The following is a 19,099-nucleotide window of genomic DNA, read 5'->3' on the forward strand; positions in this document are numbered from 1 at the left end:
AGAAATTTCCCCGTCAACCAATCAGCAGCTCTGTATCATTTTATAGTATGCAAATTATAGATGTTACTTCCAGTGGCTTAAGTTCCTCCCAATTGCCCGGAGGCAAGATAAACATTGGTGCCCCACCTAAATTTAGCTAAAATATATATATATATATATATATATATACACACATACAGAGTGTTTTGAAATAAAAATGTATACTGTATATATACATTTAATTGTCTTTTATTGAAAATCACACATTTCTTAGCAGTCATAACCAGGATTAGAAGCCATGATCTGTTACACTGACAGCAGACGCTTTACTGATAGAGCTATTTGCTCATGCATACAGTAGGAAGAATGAGAATTCAAACTATATGAAGTTACTTGTAATTGTCAGAGAAGTAACTTCATAAAGTTAGAATTCTCATGTTTCCTATACACGAGCACGTAGCATCATCAGTAAGGTGTCTGCTTCCAGTGTAATAGGTCGTGGGTTCTCATCCTGGGTATGACACTTGTAAAATGTATATCTATAATAAAAAGGGTGTGACTTGTAAAGTGCAGGGAACAGTGAGGAAGTCGGCCACTGAAGAAATAGCGGTGGCTATCAATTAACTTAATTGAATGGTTTCACTGAATGAGAAGAGAGGTGCCCCCCTTCAGAGCAGGAGCCTGGCGGCAGATGACTCCGTTGCCTCCCAGAGTTACGCCTCTGGTTACTTCAGTGCTGATTGGTTGCCATGGGCAACTTCTCCACTGGCTCACTTCTCCGTTCTTATCACTGCTTAGTAAATGTACCCCATTGAGAGGGAATCCCTTTGACAAAATCAAGGAAGCATAACGAATCCTGGATGAGTATTCCATATATTTATAAGGAACGTACAGTTTATTATCTTTCTTTTGCTACCATCACTGTGTGCTTGTAAGGGAAAGCCCTTTTATCACACATGTAATACCCAGCTTCTTTAACCACTTAACTGGCTAATATTTTTTTCCAAAAAATGCTCAGAAATTGATAGGTTTTTCCTTTATGATTGAATTAAGAACATCTATTCAAAACATGTCCAACTTGATTTAAAATAAAATCTATATTTTTTTAAATGAACATTGGTTGAAACATTGATGGTTGAAATATCAAACCATCGATTATCAGAACATCGTGAACTGGTATTTTCCATCGGCTGATCCTCTTTTCAGCCTATACAAAGGGGGTTGTTGATTTTATTATACTAATCCCGGGTGGCTGCAGAGAGGGGAAGGCGCTGGGCACAAACAGGGATGCTGCTGATTTCCCCAGCCACCTGCAGATAGAAGCAGGTGCCGGGCACATGGAGAGGGCTGCTTCTTATTTCCCCAGCTCCGGCAGACGGGAGCAGGCACTGGGCACACAAAGGGGGCTGTTGCTGACTTCCCCGGTGCCAGCAGAGAGGAGCAGGCACCAGGTACACGGAGGGGGCTGCTGCTGACTTCCTCGGCCACCTGCAGATAGGAGCAAGCAGCGGGTACACACAGAGGGCTGTGACTCACTGGATTAGATTTTTCCAGCGACTGCTCCTTTCTACAGCCGCTGGGATAGATTGAGGGGGGGTTGGGGTGCTGCTGGGCTGGCTGATCAGCAGGGATCGGCAGACACTCGGGGTTCCGCCTCCTAACTAGAGACGGAAGTCGTAGATACTTAGCTGGTTCTTTCTTCCTTCTTTCTTGGATAGGGTGGCAAGGACTCCCAGAATTTCTCAGGACCAAATCTCTAATATTTAAGTTTATAAAGTGTAAATTTGTTATTTATGGCAATATGTAAGTTTCCTTTATTTTATTAATATAAAGGTTCATACAATTATAAAGAACAATTTGTCCCATGTAGTAAATTTGGGTGGTCTTCAGTTTGCTGGCTGTCGGGATCCCGGCGCACAGTATACTGGCGCCGGAATCCCGATAGCCGGCATACAGACACCTTTCTTCCCTCTTGGGGGTCCACAACCCTCCTGGAGGGAGAATAGATAGCGTGGCGCGAGTAGCGTGCCACATGGCGAGCGCAGCGAGCCCACAAGGGGCTCATTTGCGCTCGCCCAGCTGTCGGTATGCCGGCGGTCTGGATTCTGGCGCAGGTATGCTGGCCGCCGGGAGCCCGGCCGCCGGCATACCCTACTACACCCGGTAAATTGTTGTAACTGTTTCCTGTGGAGGATTGTGAGGCCAGTAATGATAGGGACCAATAATTACCTTGAGTATACTCAAAACTGAGTTAGAAAAATTATCAAAGTTGTACGGAAGATCAGCTCCTTGTTTGCAGTCCCGCATTAGGTGAAATGATATTTCTTCCTATATGTCAGGCTGCAGTCACACTTACTGCTAATGGGCCAAAATAGGCATCACACTTCTTCTTAGCCCGTCCCCAGACCTATGTGAATCTAGCCAATGGTAGTCTGGGGGGCAGACTTAGAAGGAGTGGCAGGACTTAAGCGGAGTCCCAGGTGCCATACGGCGCCTGATACACACAGGGCTACCGATGTCCAGGGGAACCAGCCAGCACATTATCTCCACTTTATCTCCATCCAAGGCTTAATAAATAGACCTCAATCTCCAAATCCAGTGAGTGGGTTTTCTTTTGTGAATGAGTCATCCTTCATTTAGCCACAAAGCCCTTCAGTTTAGACTCCTCTTTGGGCAGACTCTTATGTGATGTGCCATTTAATTCAACTATGTTCACACCATGCCAAAGAACATTTAGATAATTACTGCAGATATTCATCATTATAAAAATAAAGATTGTAAAATGATTTAGGCTTGGGATAAATTACCCAGAATGCTCAGGACTTCATACCATATCACAAATAAAAAGCAGTTTTTCCTCTCATTGCCACCATTCCATGGTTTAGCAGTGCTCCTCACAGTGACCGCAATAAGAAATTATAAATGACAAGCATCTGTGCCACGACTATTACAGAAAAGCAACAAGGAATTATTTTAGCAATTTGCATCTCTGAACTAGAAGAGTTTTTATACCTGTGATAGAAAAACAACGATACCAAAACGTATTACAAAAACATTCTTTATTGATTACAGTGCAATCATTTTACAAGTTTAATAAAAGCCCTTCAGTAAAATCAAATCAAAACAAGTCAAGTTAAACTTCAAACAAATTAGAAATAAAGTGGACGTTAGTATGGACAAAACCTTGAAAAAGGAATCACATTTCATGGTGACGCTTTGTATTTAATCTAATTGCAAAATAGAAAAACTGTAACCCTTCATAGCACTTCTCGGTGCTAGAGCACGTGGAGTTAACGCTGAGAATTCTGGGAGTTGCAGTTCTGCAGCAGCCAAAGCAGTCAATATAGGCTGCAGTGTTTGCTAGAATGTGTTATTCTTCTCATAGAATAAACTGTACAACAGCCATATGTATCACAGTTACTAACATTCTAATTTATTCTTGATCGCTACATTATTACATTGCAATTAGAAAAAACTGGTTGAAAGCATTACCAATCATGTTATAGAACACTGATCATTATAAGTTTCAAGTGGCTAAATCATACAATGTGCAGTATAACAAAAAAAAAACTAAACAGTGGTTACTGCATAATTAAGTAGTAATTAAGCAATTTTGTCAGTTTTTGTGCTCCAAAGCCCAAGTTACGATAGGCTAATATGTCACTCTGAAAATCATATAGTCCAGCTATCCTCTGATCTTCTGTGTAAAATAGGAACCTGCGACAAAATCTAACAGAATGAAACTTTCCAATATACACAGTGATATATTGTAAACTCATTTATTACAGTGGAGGCAGTGATCAATTCACTAGGACTACCAACATCAGAGACATTGGTACACAATGGCTAGTCCCTACCCTGCATGCCTATGAATATTGGTTCAGAACAAAAAATGGGGGAGATTCAAATGTTTGAAAAGTCAGTTGGGTCTGTTTTTTCCTATCTAATAGACAGGAAAAAACAGACACCCAACCGACTTTTCAAACATTTGAATCTCCCCCAATGACTGTTAGGGGAAAAAAAAAAAAACACGTAAAAGAATAACTGTACCCTAAACTGAGAACTAAGGTTTTAGGTAAAGAGATACAAAAGGATCGCTTAATCATCTTCTGTCCTTCATTCCCCAGGAATGCCTGGGCCCAAGCCTCGCACACCAATCACAAACCATACTGTTCTCCTCCTCAGCTGAACTGAAAAGCTTCTATTTGTCTTGTTTCAAACAGGCCAATGCGGAGGGGGATGTGGGATTGGGATGTAATGTGTGGCCACTAGAGAGAGCAGAACCTGGAGGATACATTGAGTTACCAGTAAAGTAAATATCTGTCTTTATTCTAGGGCATACAACTGAGTGGAGTCATCCTGTTATATGTACAGTGTAATTAAGTGTACAGTACCTTACAATAAAATGTATATTAACCATCATGCAGCATATAGAGCTGTGAGAATGCATATGAAGCAATTATATGTGGAAATTCAAAATGTGAAACATTGTTTCATGCAACGTAGCAATTTCCAGATTGTAGTGCAACAGAGCTGGACCCGGAAGAGTGGGCGCACACTCGCACCACACAGTCACTGTGTGTGAGAGGTTCCAGTCATTCTGAGGCTGAGCCCACACTGCTAACAGCTCGCTGCCCTATTTGGAAAAGACGGCTCACATCCCTGCCAGGCACTAAGCGGCATATCCTTGGGGCCCTGTACAGGTGTCCCCTTTGATCCCCCCTGTTGCTGGCCTTGAAAGGGAGGAGATAGATAGATAGATAGATAGATAGATAGATAGATAGATAGATAGATAGATAGATAGATAGATAGATGCTATCCTCTGTATTTATTGCTTATTTTATATTTTAGAAAGTGTATTCATCAAGATGCTAAAGGATAAACGTGTGAAATTATCTACGGTATATATAACACCCCATTTCTATATACAAACCTCTTATCAATAAATAGAATATAGTAAAAACAAATATATTGTATGTTTATGTGATGCATTACTTCATGCTAGAAGCATTTGTGACAGTACACTGAATGACACTGCATAGGACAACTGCAATCAGTTGGGACAGGGACAATGCATTACTAAAAGTTAGCAAAACGCTTCTGTGACCTCCATTCCGTAACATAGAATAAAAAGGCAGAGTAGTTGAGCAGATTATTTTAGAATAAAAAAGGACAGCGCCGCCTACTGGTCAAATAATCGCAAAAATGTCAGAATGCTATGGCACTATCACACTATCATTTCTGAACAAAGCATATCTTTAAGAGAAATGTGAAATTATATTCTGACCAGCATGCTAATTGTGTCTATTCCAGTCACCCCACTTCCTGGTCAGTGCTGCACACTAGTAAAAGCAGGAAGAACCGGACTAGCGGGGTGAGTCACCGTATTTTTGAGCGTTTCCCTTTCATTGTGCCTAGGGCAATGTGGAATAGTGTTACACAGGCTATGAGCCCAGTTCTGGTTCCTAACAACTAGCTACACCTCTGATGCTTTCTGGTCTGAAAGCATCAGAGGTGTAGCTAGTTCTTAGGAACCAGAACTGGGCTCATAGCCTGTGCTCATAGCCAGGTGCACAAAGCATATGATATCCCCAAGTACTTTAACAAGGGTTTTTATAAGGTGATCAAGGGACAGAGAATTCTGTTACTATGTAATGCTTTGTAGCATCTTAGTAATAGTAATTACATTGCCTCTAAAAAAGTAACCAGTCACAATGTCTCAGAAACAAGAACAAATAATGGTTTAGCCATCTAGAGACACTTGGTTAAAGAGAATTTTAAACATACATTCTTCAAAAAGTATACTATATGATATACTTCAAGTATATTATTGCAGACAAAGATATAACACAGTTTCAAAAGGAGTGTTTGCCATCAAGAGAACACAAGAGAATATGGATGGAACAGCGTACTATGAAACAAAATAAAATCCAACACAAACTCTTATAAAAATACATTTAAAAAAATGATCTTCAACCATCAAGCTCATAACACTGCAAATAGAAGAATTAAATCCATTTTTTTTAAATCAATAATGAAGTAAAGAACAATCCTGCTTTTGAGTATTTTGTAGAAGTCACAAGCTGCCACTAGCTTCCATCTCTCTCTCAGAAGGGCAGAGACAACGGGAAGCATTAAAACCCGATATGCCTACGTTGTATCATGACCGCTCTTCAAGGTCTGAGTCACCTGGCAGGTGGTCTACATCAGACTGCCGGCACACCCGCCTCTTCTTTCAGGCCGTTGCTCGGATGGAAGCTCAGAGGTAGCCTGAATACAGTGCTATATAATGTAATTCCACCCCTTGTAGAGGACATGCTGCCTACTACCTCACACACAGTGGTGGGAACCATTTAAAGATTTCCCTACAATACGACTACACTGTGCAAGAGCATCATGGACAGGAAGAACTGATCAAAAAAAGTGAATGGGGCTATATTTAAGGGAAGATAAAAATAAGGGGTTAGTTAGGATAATTGGATTTATTAATAAAATGAACGGCATAATGCATTAATGCGATTAATTAAAATGAAGGTTTCTTTAAATAAGGGAGGTATTCAGGGGTTAAATGAACATAAATAAAATTAGTAATGTTGGAGTCCATATTGAATATCAGGGAGTTAATTATTGTAAAGTGTTCAATTATATTGAAGAAGTTGTTACAATGATGCTGGAGGAATAAATGAAATTTGAGGTGGGATTAATGATGAGGGAAAATATTGTGCGGCAGTCACAAAAAATGTATTTGTCAGTCACTGGGGTGCTCTGCGTATTGTATGGAAGCTGTCTTTACTATATGGCAGTCACTGGGATGCAGTCAGGTTTGTATTTTAGTCACCAAAATCTGTGTCATAATGCTCTCTGTATTGCATGGGAGTCACTAGGATTCCCTCTGTGTTGTATCATGATCACTAGAATGCTCTCTGTATTGTAATGGTTGTAAAAATTCTCTTTGATTTGTATAGTGGTCACTAGGATGCTCTCTTTATTTGTATTGGCTACATATTAAATAGATATTCCTTGTATGCTCAAATTGCTCGGACTGCCCCTTTAATATTTACCACCTAATTTTAAAAGCTGCCTCTCATGCATGAAGATACTATGACCTTCATTTTAGACCATAAGGTCACCACTATTGTATGTGTCCCTCGAGTCCCTGATATTTTAATCCATCTGCTTACAGATCAAAAATGACTTAAGACATTTTGTACTGAAAGAAATCATATTACTGTAAAAACAATGGCACCATTCAACTGTTATCTCAAGTTTGGAATTGAAGCACTGATCTTAAACTCTGCAATCGATGTTTCTCCAAATAACATTCATCTCATGTCCAGCCGATATAGCATCTACAATCTAGATTTTCATAGATCAAACATTTAACATCTAAATATCCACACCAATAGGGTAGAGGTCGTGGCGGATCACATCAAAGTGTAACAATGGCGGAGAGTAGCTATTTTGAGTACTAAGGCATTATGTATGAAAATGCTTCCAATTAATTCAGTAGGAACTAGTAACATCAACAGGAGGCATGAGGCAGTCTGTGCCTCAGTGATGTAACTGGTTTATAATGAACTCATCGACTTCATATTGATTCAAACTATAAATTTGTCACCTCTGAGTGTAGTTATTGATACAAGAAATTATATATAAAATAAAAACTAAACGGACTGCAAGACTGAATCGGTCATAAGGCATTTTGCTGGCAGCACATTCTGATAATCATTATAAAAATGTATTTCACAATCTATATCCTTTGTTTCTGGCATAAGTGACTCTTATTAAACACTGGTGTTCATCTTTATCCCAAACAGGAGTAATTAGGGGAGCCGGTATCAGAAACCATTTGGATTTTTAACAAAGCCGTAAAAGCAAGGCTATATATCAGATTGGAGAATTCAGTCTGGAAAAACACATGAATTTGAGATGATGATTTTCAATGGTCAGATTAGTTCTCTAACATGATTGCATGTACAGGATCACTTCCTAGATGAGGACTAGTAACGGGGACACGAGCAGTATACAGGTTATTAAAAGCTCAGATGTTTGTTCTGAAGTCCAAATTCTGTTTCAATTCTTTTCTGAACGTTCTCACATGCGCAAAACCGTGTCTGATTAATTGCTTGGAAAACTCGTAGGTAAAGACCCCACAAATGACAGGTCCTCCAATCAGCCTGCCTGAAAGCATTTCTTCTTTCTCCCAAACTTCATAAAGGCTGTGTATCTCGGAAACACAGATGTACCTAATCAATGTAAAAAAAGTCACACATAAAATGCTAAACTGAATTAGGAGCTGGGTGTTATACTGGTGGGGCAGGTGGAAGACGTGATGGGGCATTGTTAGGAGTTATTTCTCTTTGGTGAGGAGGTGGAGGCCTGCAGAGATAACAGAAGACAATGGATAAGTCAAAGAGCAATTCTATTGTCTAAAGAAAACAAGGATTCACACACAAAAAATAAAAACCCTACTCCTCCTCATTGACCACTGTTTCCAGCTTCCTGGGCATTGCTGTGTGGTTGCTACAAGGAGAGGGACAGATTAAGCAATAAAGATCTACGCCGGGTAAATTAGGGTATGGGGGTGAGGGGTGGTTGCAAATAGTTTAGGTATTACTAAGAATTTGGAGTAAGGAGTTAATGATTTAACAGGGTTAATTAGGATTATTTTTTATGAGACTGAGGGATGTAATTAGGGGTTTAATGTGGTGTTACTATTCGGTGGTCACTAATGCTGTCTGTATTATATGGTGGTCACTAATGCTGTCTGTCGTATATAGTGGTCACTAATGCTGTCTGTAGTATATAGTGGTCAGTAATGCTGTCTGTAGTATATGGTGGTCACTAATGCTGTCTGTGTGTATTGTAAACAATGGTCACTAATGCTGTCTGTATTATACGGCATTCTAAGTGACTACTGGTTTTTCATTTTATTACCCACTATCTAAATGAGTGATGGCAAAAAAAGCCCCTTGTTAATCCCGAAGGTGTCAACTGGTTAAGAAAATATGTAAATGTGAAGGGAGGGGGGACATTTAAATAAAGGCCTAAAACTGAAAACAAATGACACTACATTGTTTACTCTTTATAAGTAAATATATGGTACAACTTTACTCATGAAAACAAGTTTTAAAGATTGGGGTAGATGATTGGAGTTGCTCTATTTTCACATTACATGAACCAGAATCCTGAAATACAGCCTGGTCAGTAAAGGCTTAATCAGTTTGCCAAAAAAAAAAAAAACACTCAAAATTGTGTTTTAATTTTATTTCATTAAGCATAGAATCCCCAACTGTAAACCCCCCCTTCCCCATGGAAATAGCCTTCTTGCGGCAAAAGATCTCCAGCAGTGTCATGCTCCTGATGTTAATAGATCCCATTGGGGGAACCACCACCCCCAGTGTCAGTGGGCCCCCACTCTATTAGTACCACCCTCCCCATGTGTCACTGGTGAAGGTGTACAGTTTTAATATATCCCCCCCAAGCCAAAAATCATTTTTATTTGACATAACCCACCCCCTTCGCCAGTGCTAAAAGATGCCCCCCCCCCCATTCCCCTTGCCATAGCCCTGCCCCTCAATGCAGAAAAATGCTGCTGTTGATTACTGCACCCACAGAGATCTGCATATTTTTGCTTGAGGGGGAAACTACGTTCCCCTCCTCGCACTTTTTATTTATTTACAGCACATGCGCCCCAGAGTGCTGTTCTCACAGCATTCTAGGGGTCGATTCCAGGAGTAAGGTCACTCCTGGGCGGCCAGAGCAGGAGATCCATTCCGCACATGGGCAGAACAGACATCCCCCATGGACAGACTGGCGGCGCATCGGGTGGCATGGTAAAAAGGGATGCAGCTGTGTCAGCTAAAGTCCAGCTGGGAATATAGCACTTACCTAGATGGTGTATGATGTGGCTGTTTCACCATGTATGTTGGAACAGCAGAGTTACTTTGTTTATAAGACTGTAAAGAAAGAAAAAGCCACAATGGATGATAGAACTATAACAACATGAAAAGACATTCTGGACAGTTACTGTATATATAAATGTTCCTTCCTCTCACAGTCCACATACAGAGGTGTCCTCATATTCCGTGGTTTCAGATGTGCATAAAAACCCCTCCCTGAGCGCAAAGGCCCCATCTTTTTCGTGCAAAAAGTGCGCAAATAAAACAATTGAGCGACAAAATTACCACTAGATTGCACTGACCAAGTTGATCAGTTAACCACTTGCCTGGGGTGATGACATCAGGTGAGACCACACCAGGCTGGGCTTTCACTGACATTGTCACATCTGATGTTCCTGATGGTCACGATGTTCCGATCATCGATTGACCAATATTTTGGCTATTGATGTTTAACCAATGTTTAAAAAAATGTTTAAAAAAATTAAAATAAAATCGTGTTACATGTTTTAAATAACCTATTTAAAAAACAAAACAAAACAAAACAATTTGAGCATTTTTTGGAAAAAATATTAGTAAGTGGTTAAAGGTGCACGCCAGTGTCTGTAGTACAAGTGGTGTTTGGCTGCATGCGCTCTACCCTCTCAGAGTGGCTCAGTGGTTCCGGGCAACTCAATCCTTATGGTGTATTGAGGCTAGATATATGAGGACACATCAGTACATAATTGGCCTCTGAAAAAATGTAAACATTATATTCACGCATTAATTTCTAAGAAAAAAGAAAAAAGAAAAGCAGAATGTTCTTTGGTTGTATATATCTTCAGTCGGGTACTCACGGGTTCATGAGTGGATGGGTGCATATTTCTGCTGGGTCCCACAGGTGGCACATTTCTGGGAGGGGCATTAGCTGGTGGTCTCCCACCCGGTGGAACATTTTGCAGATTTCTTTGGGGACGTGAAGTCGGGGGAATCCTGGCCGTCGGCCCACGTGGAACATTCCTTGGTGGACTAGTTTCTGGATCATCCCAGTCTGGAGAAGTGATTGGTGTGTTCCTAAGTGGACTGGCAGCTGAGCCACCTTTGCTGGGTGCATTCCTAGGTGGCTGTCTCCCATCTTGTCTTATTTTGCCAACACTGACAAAAGAAACGTCTAAATGATTACAATGTTCATAGTTAAAGGAGAACACAGCCCCCACTAAAATTGTACCCACACTGTATATCCCTCATTCAAAGTGAGTGGGGATAGCTGTGTGTTGTATCTCATCTGACCCCTGTGTCTTGGTCAATTAAATGAAACATGAAAAAAAAATTCTACCAAATACTGGAGTTCCTGCCATTATGTTCATTATCTTACAGCTACTGAGTTACAGGGGACTTGAAAGGATGATTCTTTATCTTTGGAGAACTGATTTCCAAATAATAATCAATAAATATTTTTTTTCCGATTCTTTCTCATGTAAACTATTGAGCAGTCAGCTGATTATTAGGCTGCTAATTTTGCTGTCCTGCGTTCAGATACTCACCGCCCCAGGGGAGTGTAAATTCGGCTGTGCAAGTGTGCGATCGCATGTGTACGCCGTGCTACAAATAACCCTCGGTCAGCGTCAGCTGCAAATCCGTTCGCGCCTCACTCACCATGTTTTCACCACTGTGTGCAGCGTGTGCACAGCCCAGGACTTACTCCTACAGTGTGATGAGAACAGGCTGATCGGGTCCGGAGCCGACGTCAAGACACTCTCCCTGAAAATGATTGGAAACGCCTGCATTTTCCCTGACACTCCCAGAAAATGGTCAGTTGCCACCCACAAATGGCCTCCTCCTGCCATTCAGCATGCGAATGGCTGTGCGATTGAAATTTTCGCACCAGCTTGTCGCTGTTCGGCAATGCCTGTTGTTGTTTGATGACATTTTTGGTAATCGTCTGCTGTGCCAAAACGCACAGCAGCAATCAGGTCTGAATCGGGCCCTAAGAGCGGTATCCTATTGGGTGCGGTGAGTTAGGTAATAATTGGCTTTTTAGCCCGATAACGTTAATGGCTATCCAACTGCAGACCATTTTTTCTGTGCAGTAAATCATCCGTTATTGGCAGATAACACATGGGAAAGAAAGTACTACCACCTTATCGCGCTATCCAATCACAATGTTGCCTAAATACATACACATAAATGGGAAATGTCCCAGCAATGGGTGATAAGTGAGAAGTGTCCCAAATGATGAAGAAGTCTCTTGTCTTGAAAAAGGAAAGTTTACGGTATGGAGTTCATGGAAGCGGAGACGAATCCCCGGGGTGAACACCGTACTCACGTGGATAAGGAAAAACCAATGTTCATGAGGATTTCTTTTCCCATCAGGGGTTCACTAACGAGGTGTCCAGGGAGGGAAGGAAGTTCTTCAAACACGGTTGTGTAATTCCCTCGGAAAAGAAGTGAAGAAACTAATGGTGTAGTATGTTTTAACCAATTTACGAATACTGATGATATGGGATATGGGATGGATTCTGAGTATTTAGGAGGTTTGGCGTACCGAACTCACGTTGGTACGTATGCAAATCCTCAAATAAAGGTATCTTTGGTGGATAATTTACAGGAGGGAGTGTTCTAAGGTACAGGAGTTAGTGTTTTTTCTTAGTACACACCGTACTCGCGTAGATTCTGGGTGGAAACAGCTCATAAAGGTTTCTTTTTTCGGTCAGTGGTTCGTCTGGTTGGTGTCCTCTTAGTGATACTTTTTCGTGGTGGTGGGTATTCACCCAGGCGGACCGGAAATAAAAGCGATAGAATAACAATGGTGTGGTATATCTCACTCGTGTGAGAAGGATAAAGGTGAAAAAGTTGAGGCAAACAGGATAGACGTACCAAACTCACATGGACATTAGCAGAGGTCCTCTTATAAAGGTATCTTTAACAGGTTGACAGAAAGGTGAGGAGGGGTCTCAAAATGATGCGTACCAAACTCACATGGAAGAAATGTAGGACGAAGCTCATAAAGGTATCTTTAAATGATGTACAGGTGTGCTGTCTTCCTTGGAGCAGTATTTACTTTCCAGCAGGAAAGGTAACTCCAAAGACCTCCTTCTCTCTGCTTTCTCTCGTGGCACCACAGAAAAAAAGCAGAAACGGGGAACCAGTCGTTATCAATCAGTTCACGTGTCACAGTATATTGGAGGGGGGTGTACTCCCTAAGTTTCACGTATATTTATAATGAAGGGGTTGCCCACAATATAGATTAAAAAAACACAGATTTAATTATAAACCATTAAAATAACATCTCCAATGAGGTATACAAAAGCACATGTGACTCGGGGGACAGGTGAAAAAAAAAAAAACAGAACCTGGATGGTGATGATGTCCGGACCGTCACACTCCTAGGGACTTAGCCCCCAAGTAAACAAGTGCCTTCCAAATAAAACCAACGCGTTTCGACATACAGTCTTTCTCTGACCTTGAGAAAGACCCTCATGAACATTGGTTTTTCCTTATCCACGTTAGTACGGTGTTCACCCCGGGGATTCGTCTCCGCTTCCATGAACTCCATTCCGTGAACTTTCCTTTTTCAAGACAAGAGACTCCTTCATCATTTGGGACACTTCTCACTTATCACCCATTGCTGGGACATTTCCCATTTATGTGTATGTATTTAGGCAACATTGTGATTGGATAGCGCAATAAGGTGGTAGTACTTTCTTTTTCTGTTCATTTGTCCTTTTGGAGATTGTGTGACATCTCCTTCTATCCACCTTTTGCAGCAATCCAGGGGGCGCGGCAGGATTTCTTTCAACTTCATATTTCTAGATAACACATGGGATCCGTGTTAACATTGCGGACCGATGTGTTACCGTCCGATAACGGTAGTAGATGGGTCTACTCCAGTTTCCTCCCACAATCTGAAAATACAGACTGTACGCTCCACTGGGGCAGGGACTGATGTGAATGGCCAAATATTCTCTGTGGAATATATGTGCTATATAGTGCTATGTAATGTATAGAAACCTGCAACAAGGATAATTATTTAAAACTAAACTGAAGTTAAAGTTAATACAAGGTAATGTGCAGGTGAGAAAGGACTCAGGTACAGTAGGACCAAGGAGCAGTCAGGATTACTAGCATGCCTTATGATACAGACAAGCAAGTGTACAAGGAGCAGGTCAAAGTTACCCATTCATATCCCTTTCAGATATTAGCCCACATGGACCCAGAAGACTGCGCCCAAAGATGCCTACCACCAATTCGGGTCTTCTGAAGAACAGATGGCACAACATAATATATGGTAAGCGGCATCCACAATAAAAAGTGTAACAAAAGCACCTAAGCCCTATCAAAGTGAACAACGTAAACACATTCTTCTATATAAATAGAAACAAGGATGAGAATCGGACAAACGTTGTATATAAAAAGTCCTTGCCCCAAACACAAGTACACAGAGAGGCTCAGCTCATCTTTTTTCTACAGGCTACACATACTCACATCCAAAATAGAATTAGAATAGTTGTAAATACGTTATTGGCTGAGAAACGCCCTTTAATGGTCACAGAGCAAAGACTACTTCTCTAGGGGCCTAATTCAGACCTGATCTCTAGCAGGCGATTTTTGCACTGCTGCGATCAGATAGTCGCCGCCCATAGAGGAGTGTATTTTAGCTGTGCATGCGTCTGAACGCATGTGTAGCAGAGCTGTACAAACAGATTTTGTGCAGTCTCTGCGCAGCCCAGGACTTATTCAGCCACTGCGATCACTTCAGCCTGTCCGGGACCGGAAAGGACGCCAGGAACCCTCCCTGCAAATGCCTTCTTCCTGTCAATCTCCTTGCGATCACCCATGCGAACGGATCCGTCGCACAAACCCATCGCTGAGCAGCGATCCGCTTTGTACCCGTGCGACGCGCCTGCGCATTGTGGTGCATACGCATGCACAGCTTGGACCTGATGGCCCGCTGTGTGAAAACGCACAGCAGCGATCAGGTCTGAATTACCCCCTATGAGTAGCAATAAAACTGCATAGCACACATCTGGTATTACCTATGGCAGAGGTTCCCAAACTGTCCTCAAGGCATCCTAACGATACAGGTTTAAGGATAACCATGCTATGGCACAGATGATTAATTAGTACCCGAGTCAATTTGATTTAACTATCTGTGCTCAATCATGGACATCGATAAAACCTAGACTGCTAAGGTGAGAACCGGGTTTGGGAACAACTGACCTTTGGCATGAAAATGAAACAGATTACTTGTACTGGCTTTATAGGGCTATTCTACAGAAAAGTAACTTATTAGAGCTGAACTGCCATTAACTTCCTGTGTATACTTCAATATTCCTCCTCCCCAAACTCTTTCCCATGCTCCGCTCAACACAAGCCATTCCTGGGGTCTCGCTTCTTTGTGTGTTGGGGTTTGGCGAACTCTCTCTCTCTCTGGAAAGTGGAACGGAGCAATCGCTCCTACTAGACCACTACACATTTATCATAGACACACTGGAGAACAAGCGAACATTAAAACAGTGTAAACTAAATACAAGAAAAAAAGTACTTGTTGTGAAAAGGTAACGTTTCACTTACTCGGCCGCCTGTGACCTCTTCTTCCTGCAAAACCGTCGTTTAAGGTCATTTCTTCGGAAAAATATGAAGGTTCCAAGTGCCAATACTGGTACAACCAGTAAGAAGAAGACCAGCATCCCATCCCTAAGAGAGGTGTCTTTATCTGTAGTGTCCAGAAAACAAAAGAGTGATGTGGTCAGAGACAAAGACTAGACAGACAGTCTGACAATACGTGCATGGATAGTAGCAGCTCAGGTCTGTCTGCAGCCAGTCAGTATCAATTCTGTCTGCTTCCTACAGATCTTATGCCAAGTTATTCCCAGCCTTAATGTTAGAGACCCAGGAAGTTTTATGTACTGAGCCAAAGACAGTGGGGTATAAGTATACAGATATTTTATGATTATTATTATTATTATAACAGAAGCACCTTAACTAATATCTATAAATGGAATTATAACCTTCATAAAAGTTGCAGGTGTTTTGTCTATTCTAGTGCAAAAGAACAAAACCCAAGAAGGAGACTGTACAAAGAAGGGCAACTAAAATGGTGCATGGCCTACATCACTGTAAAGCACAAAGGAATATTCTGCGCTATATAACAAACTGTTAATAAATAAATAAATACATCACAAAACATACACAGAAAGACTAAAAAATCTCAATATGTATAGTATGGAGAAGAGAAGGGAAAGAGGGGACACGATAGAAACTTTCAAATATATCAAGGGTTTTAAGAAGGTCCAGGAGGGAAACATTCTCCACATGAAGAGAAGTAATAGGACACGAGGACATGCACTGAGGCTGGAGGGGGGAGGTTCAGGGGAAATTTGAGAAAAAAGTACTTCACAGAAAGGGTAGTGGACAAGTGGAATAGCCTCCCATCAGAGGTGGTAGAGGCTAAGACAATAGAGCAATTTAAACATGCATGGGATAGACATAAGGATATCCTTACAAAGAAATAAAGATCAAATAAGGTTTGAGATAAAAAAAAAAATAAGAATTTACTTACCGATAATTCTATTTCTCATAGTCCGTAGTGGATGCTGGGACTCCGTCAGGACCATGGGGAATAGCGGGCTCCGCAGGAGACAGGGCACATCTAAAAAAGCTTTTAGGTCACATGGTGCGTACTGGCTCCTCCCCCTATGACCCTCCTCCAAGCCTCAGTTAGGTACTGTGCCCGGACGAGCGTACACAATAAGGAAGGATCTTGAATCCCGGGTAAGACTCATACCAGCCACACCAATCACACCGTACAACTTGTGATCTGAACCCAGTTAACAGTATGATAACACAAACGAAGTAGCCTCTGAACAGATGGCTCACAACAACAGTAATAACCCGATTTTTGTAACAATAACTATGTACAAGCATTGCAGACAATCCGCACTTGGGATGGGCGCCCAGCATCCACTACGGACTATGAGAAATAGAATTATCGGTAAGTAAATTCTTATTTTCTCTAACGTCCTAGTGGATGCTGGGACTCCGTCAGGACCATGGGGATTATACCAAAGCTCCCAAACGGGCGGGAGAGTGCGGATGACTCTGCAGCACCGAATGAGAGAACTCCAGGTCCTCTTTAGCCAGAGTATCAAATTTGTAAAATTTTACAAACGTGTTCTCCCCTGACCACGTAGCTGCTCGGCAAAGTTGTAATGCCGAGACTCCTCGGGCAGCCGCCCAGGATGAGCCCACTTTCCTTGTGGAATGGGCCTTTACAGATTTAGGCTGTGGCAGGCCTGCCACAGAATGTGCAAGTTGGATTGTACTACATATCCAACGTGCAATCGTCTGTTTAGACGCAGGAGCACCCAACTTGTTGGGTGCATACAATGTAAACAACGAGTCAGATTTTCTGACTCCAGCTGTCCTTGAAATATATATTTTTAATGCTCTGACAACGTCCAGTAACTTGGAGTCCTCCAAGTCGCTAGTAGCCGCAGGCACCACAATAGGCTGGTTCAAGTGAAATGCCGAAACCACCTTAGGGAGAAATTGAGGACGTGTCCTCAATTCTGCCCTGTCCGAATGGAATATCAGATATGGGCTTTTGTATGACAAAGCTGCCAACTCCGAAACTCTCCTGGCTGAAGCCAGGGCCAACAGCATGGTTACCTTCCATGTAAGGTATTTTAAATCTACCGATTTTAAAGGCTCAAACCAATGAGATTTGAGAAAATTTAGAACCACGTTCAAATCCCACGGTGCCACTGGAGGCACTATTGGGGGTTGTATATGTAGTACACCTTTGACAAAAGTTTGTACTTCAGGCACTGACGCCAATTCCTTCTGGAAGAAAATTGATAAGGCCGAAATTTGAACTTTAATGGACCCCAATTTGAGGCCCATAGACAATCCTGCTTGCAGGAAATGTAAGAATCGACCCAATTGAAATCTTCCGTTGGAGCCTTCTTGGCCTCACACCACGCAACATATTTTCTCCAAATGCGGTGATAATGTTGTGCGGTCACTTCTTTCCTGGCTTTAATTAAAGTAGGAATAACTTCCTCAGGAATGCCCTTCTCTTTTAGAATCCGGCGTTCAACCGCCATGCCGTCAAACGCAGCCGCGGTAAGTCTTGGAACATACAAGGTCCCTGCTGAAGCAGATCCCTTCTTAGAGGTAGAGGCCACGGATCCTCCGTGAGCATCTCTTGAAGTTCCGGATACCAAGTTCTTCTTGGCCAGTCCGGAGCTACCAGTATTGTTCTTACTCCTCTTTTCCGTATAATTCTCAGTACCTTTGGTATGAGAGGCAGAGGAGGGAACACATACACTGACTGGTACACCCACGGTGTTACCAGAGCGTCCACAGCTATTGCCTGAGGGTCTCTTGACCTGGCGCAATACCTGTCCAATTTTTTGTTGAGGCGAGACGCCATCATGTCCACCTTTGGTTTTTCCCAACGGTTCACAATCATGTGGAAAACTTCTGGATGAAGTCCCCACTCTCCCGGGTGAAGGTCGTGTCTGCTGAGGAAATCTGCTTCCCAGTTGTCCACTCCCGGGATGAACACTGCTGACAGTGCTACGACATGATTCTCCGCCCAGCGCAGAATCCTTGCAGCTTCTGCCATTGCACTCCTGCTTCTCGTGCCGCCTTGTCGGTTTACGTGGGCGACTGCCGTGATGTTGTCGGACTGGATCAACACCGGCTGACCCTGAAGCAGCGATTTTGCCAGGCTTAGAGCATTGTAGATCGCTCTTAGCTCCAGTATATTTATGTGAAGAGACGTCTCCAGGTTTGACCACACGCCCTGGAAGTTTCTTCCCTTTGTGACTGCTCCCCAACCTCGTAGGCTGGCATCCGTAGTCACCAGGACCCAGTCCTGTATGCCGAATCTGCGGCCCACTAACAGATGGGCAGTCTGCAACCACCACAGGAGAGACAACCTTGTTCTCGGTGACAGTGTTATCCGCTGATGCATGTGCAGATGCGATCCGGACCATTTGTCCAGCAGATCCCACTGAAATGTTCGTGCATGGAATCTGCCGAATGGAATCGCTTCGTACGAAGCCACCATCTTTCCCAGGACTCTTGTGCATTGATGTACTGACACAGTTCCTGGTTTTAGGAGGTTCTTGACAAGTTCGGATAACTCCCTTGCTTTCTCTTCCGGGAGAAATACCTTTTTCTGAACCGTGTCCAGAATCATGCCCAGGAACAACAGATGTGTTGTCGGGGTC

The 19,099-nt window shown here is 42.3% G+C and overlaps 1 protein-coding gene across 1 annotated transcript in view; it reads right to left on the reverse strand.

Moving 5' to 3' along the window:
- Nucleotides 1-5,481: 5,481 nt before the first annotated feature.
- Nucleotides 5,482-19,099, reverse strand: part of ADAM9 (ADAM metallopeptidase domain 9) — a 215,989-nt gene continuing 202,371 nt past the window's right edge. Inside the window, exons 19-22 of the mRNA XM_063931603.1 lie at nt 15,432-15,573; nt 10,715-11,012; nt 9,871-9,938; nt 5,482-8,358 (exon numbers count right to left, since the gene is read on the reverse strand). Of these exons, the coding sequence (XP_063787673.1) occupies nt 8,283-8,358; nt 9,871-9,938; nt 10,715-11,012; nt 15,432-15,573 (584 nt within the window). The 3' untranslated portion in view covers nt 5,482-8,282. The remainder of the gene's footprint in view (nt 8,359-9,870; nt 9,939-10,714; nt 11,013-15,431; nt 15,574-19,099) is intronic.

This window comes from Pseudophryne corroboree, chromosome 6, assembly GCF_028390025.1.
Source record: "Pseudophryne corroboree isolate aPseCor3 chromosome 6, aPseCor3.hap2, whole genome shotgun sequence".
NCBI lineage: Eukaryota > Metazoa > Chordata > Amphibia > Anura > Myobatrachidae > Pseudophryne > Pseudophryne corroboree.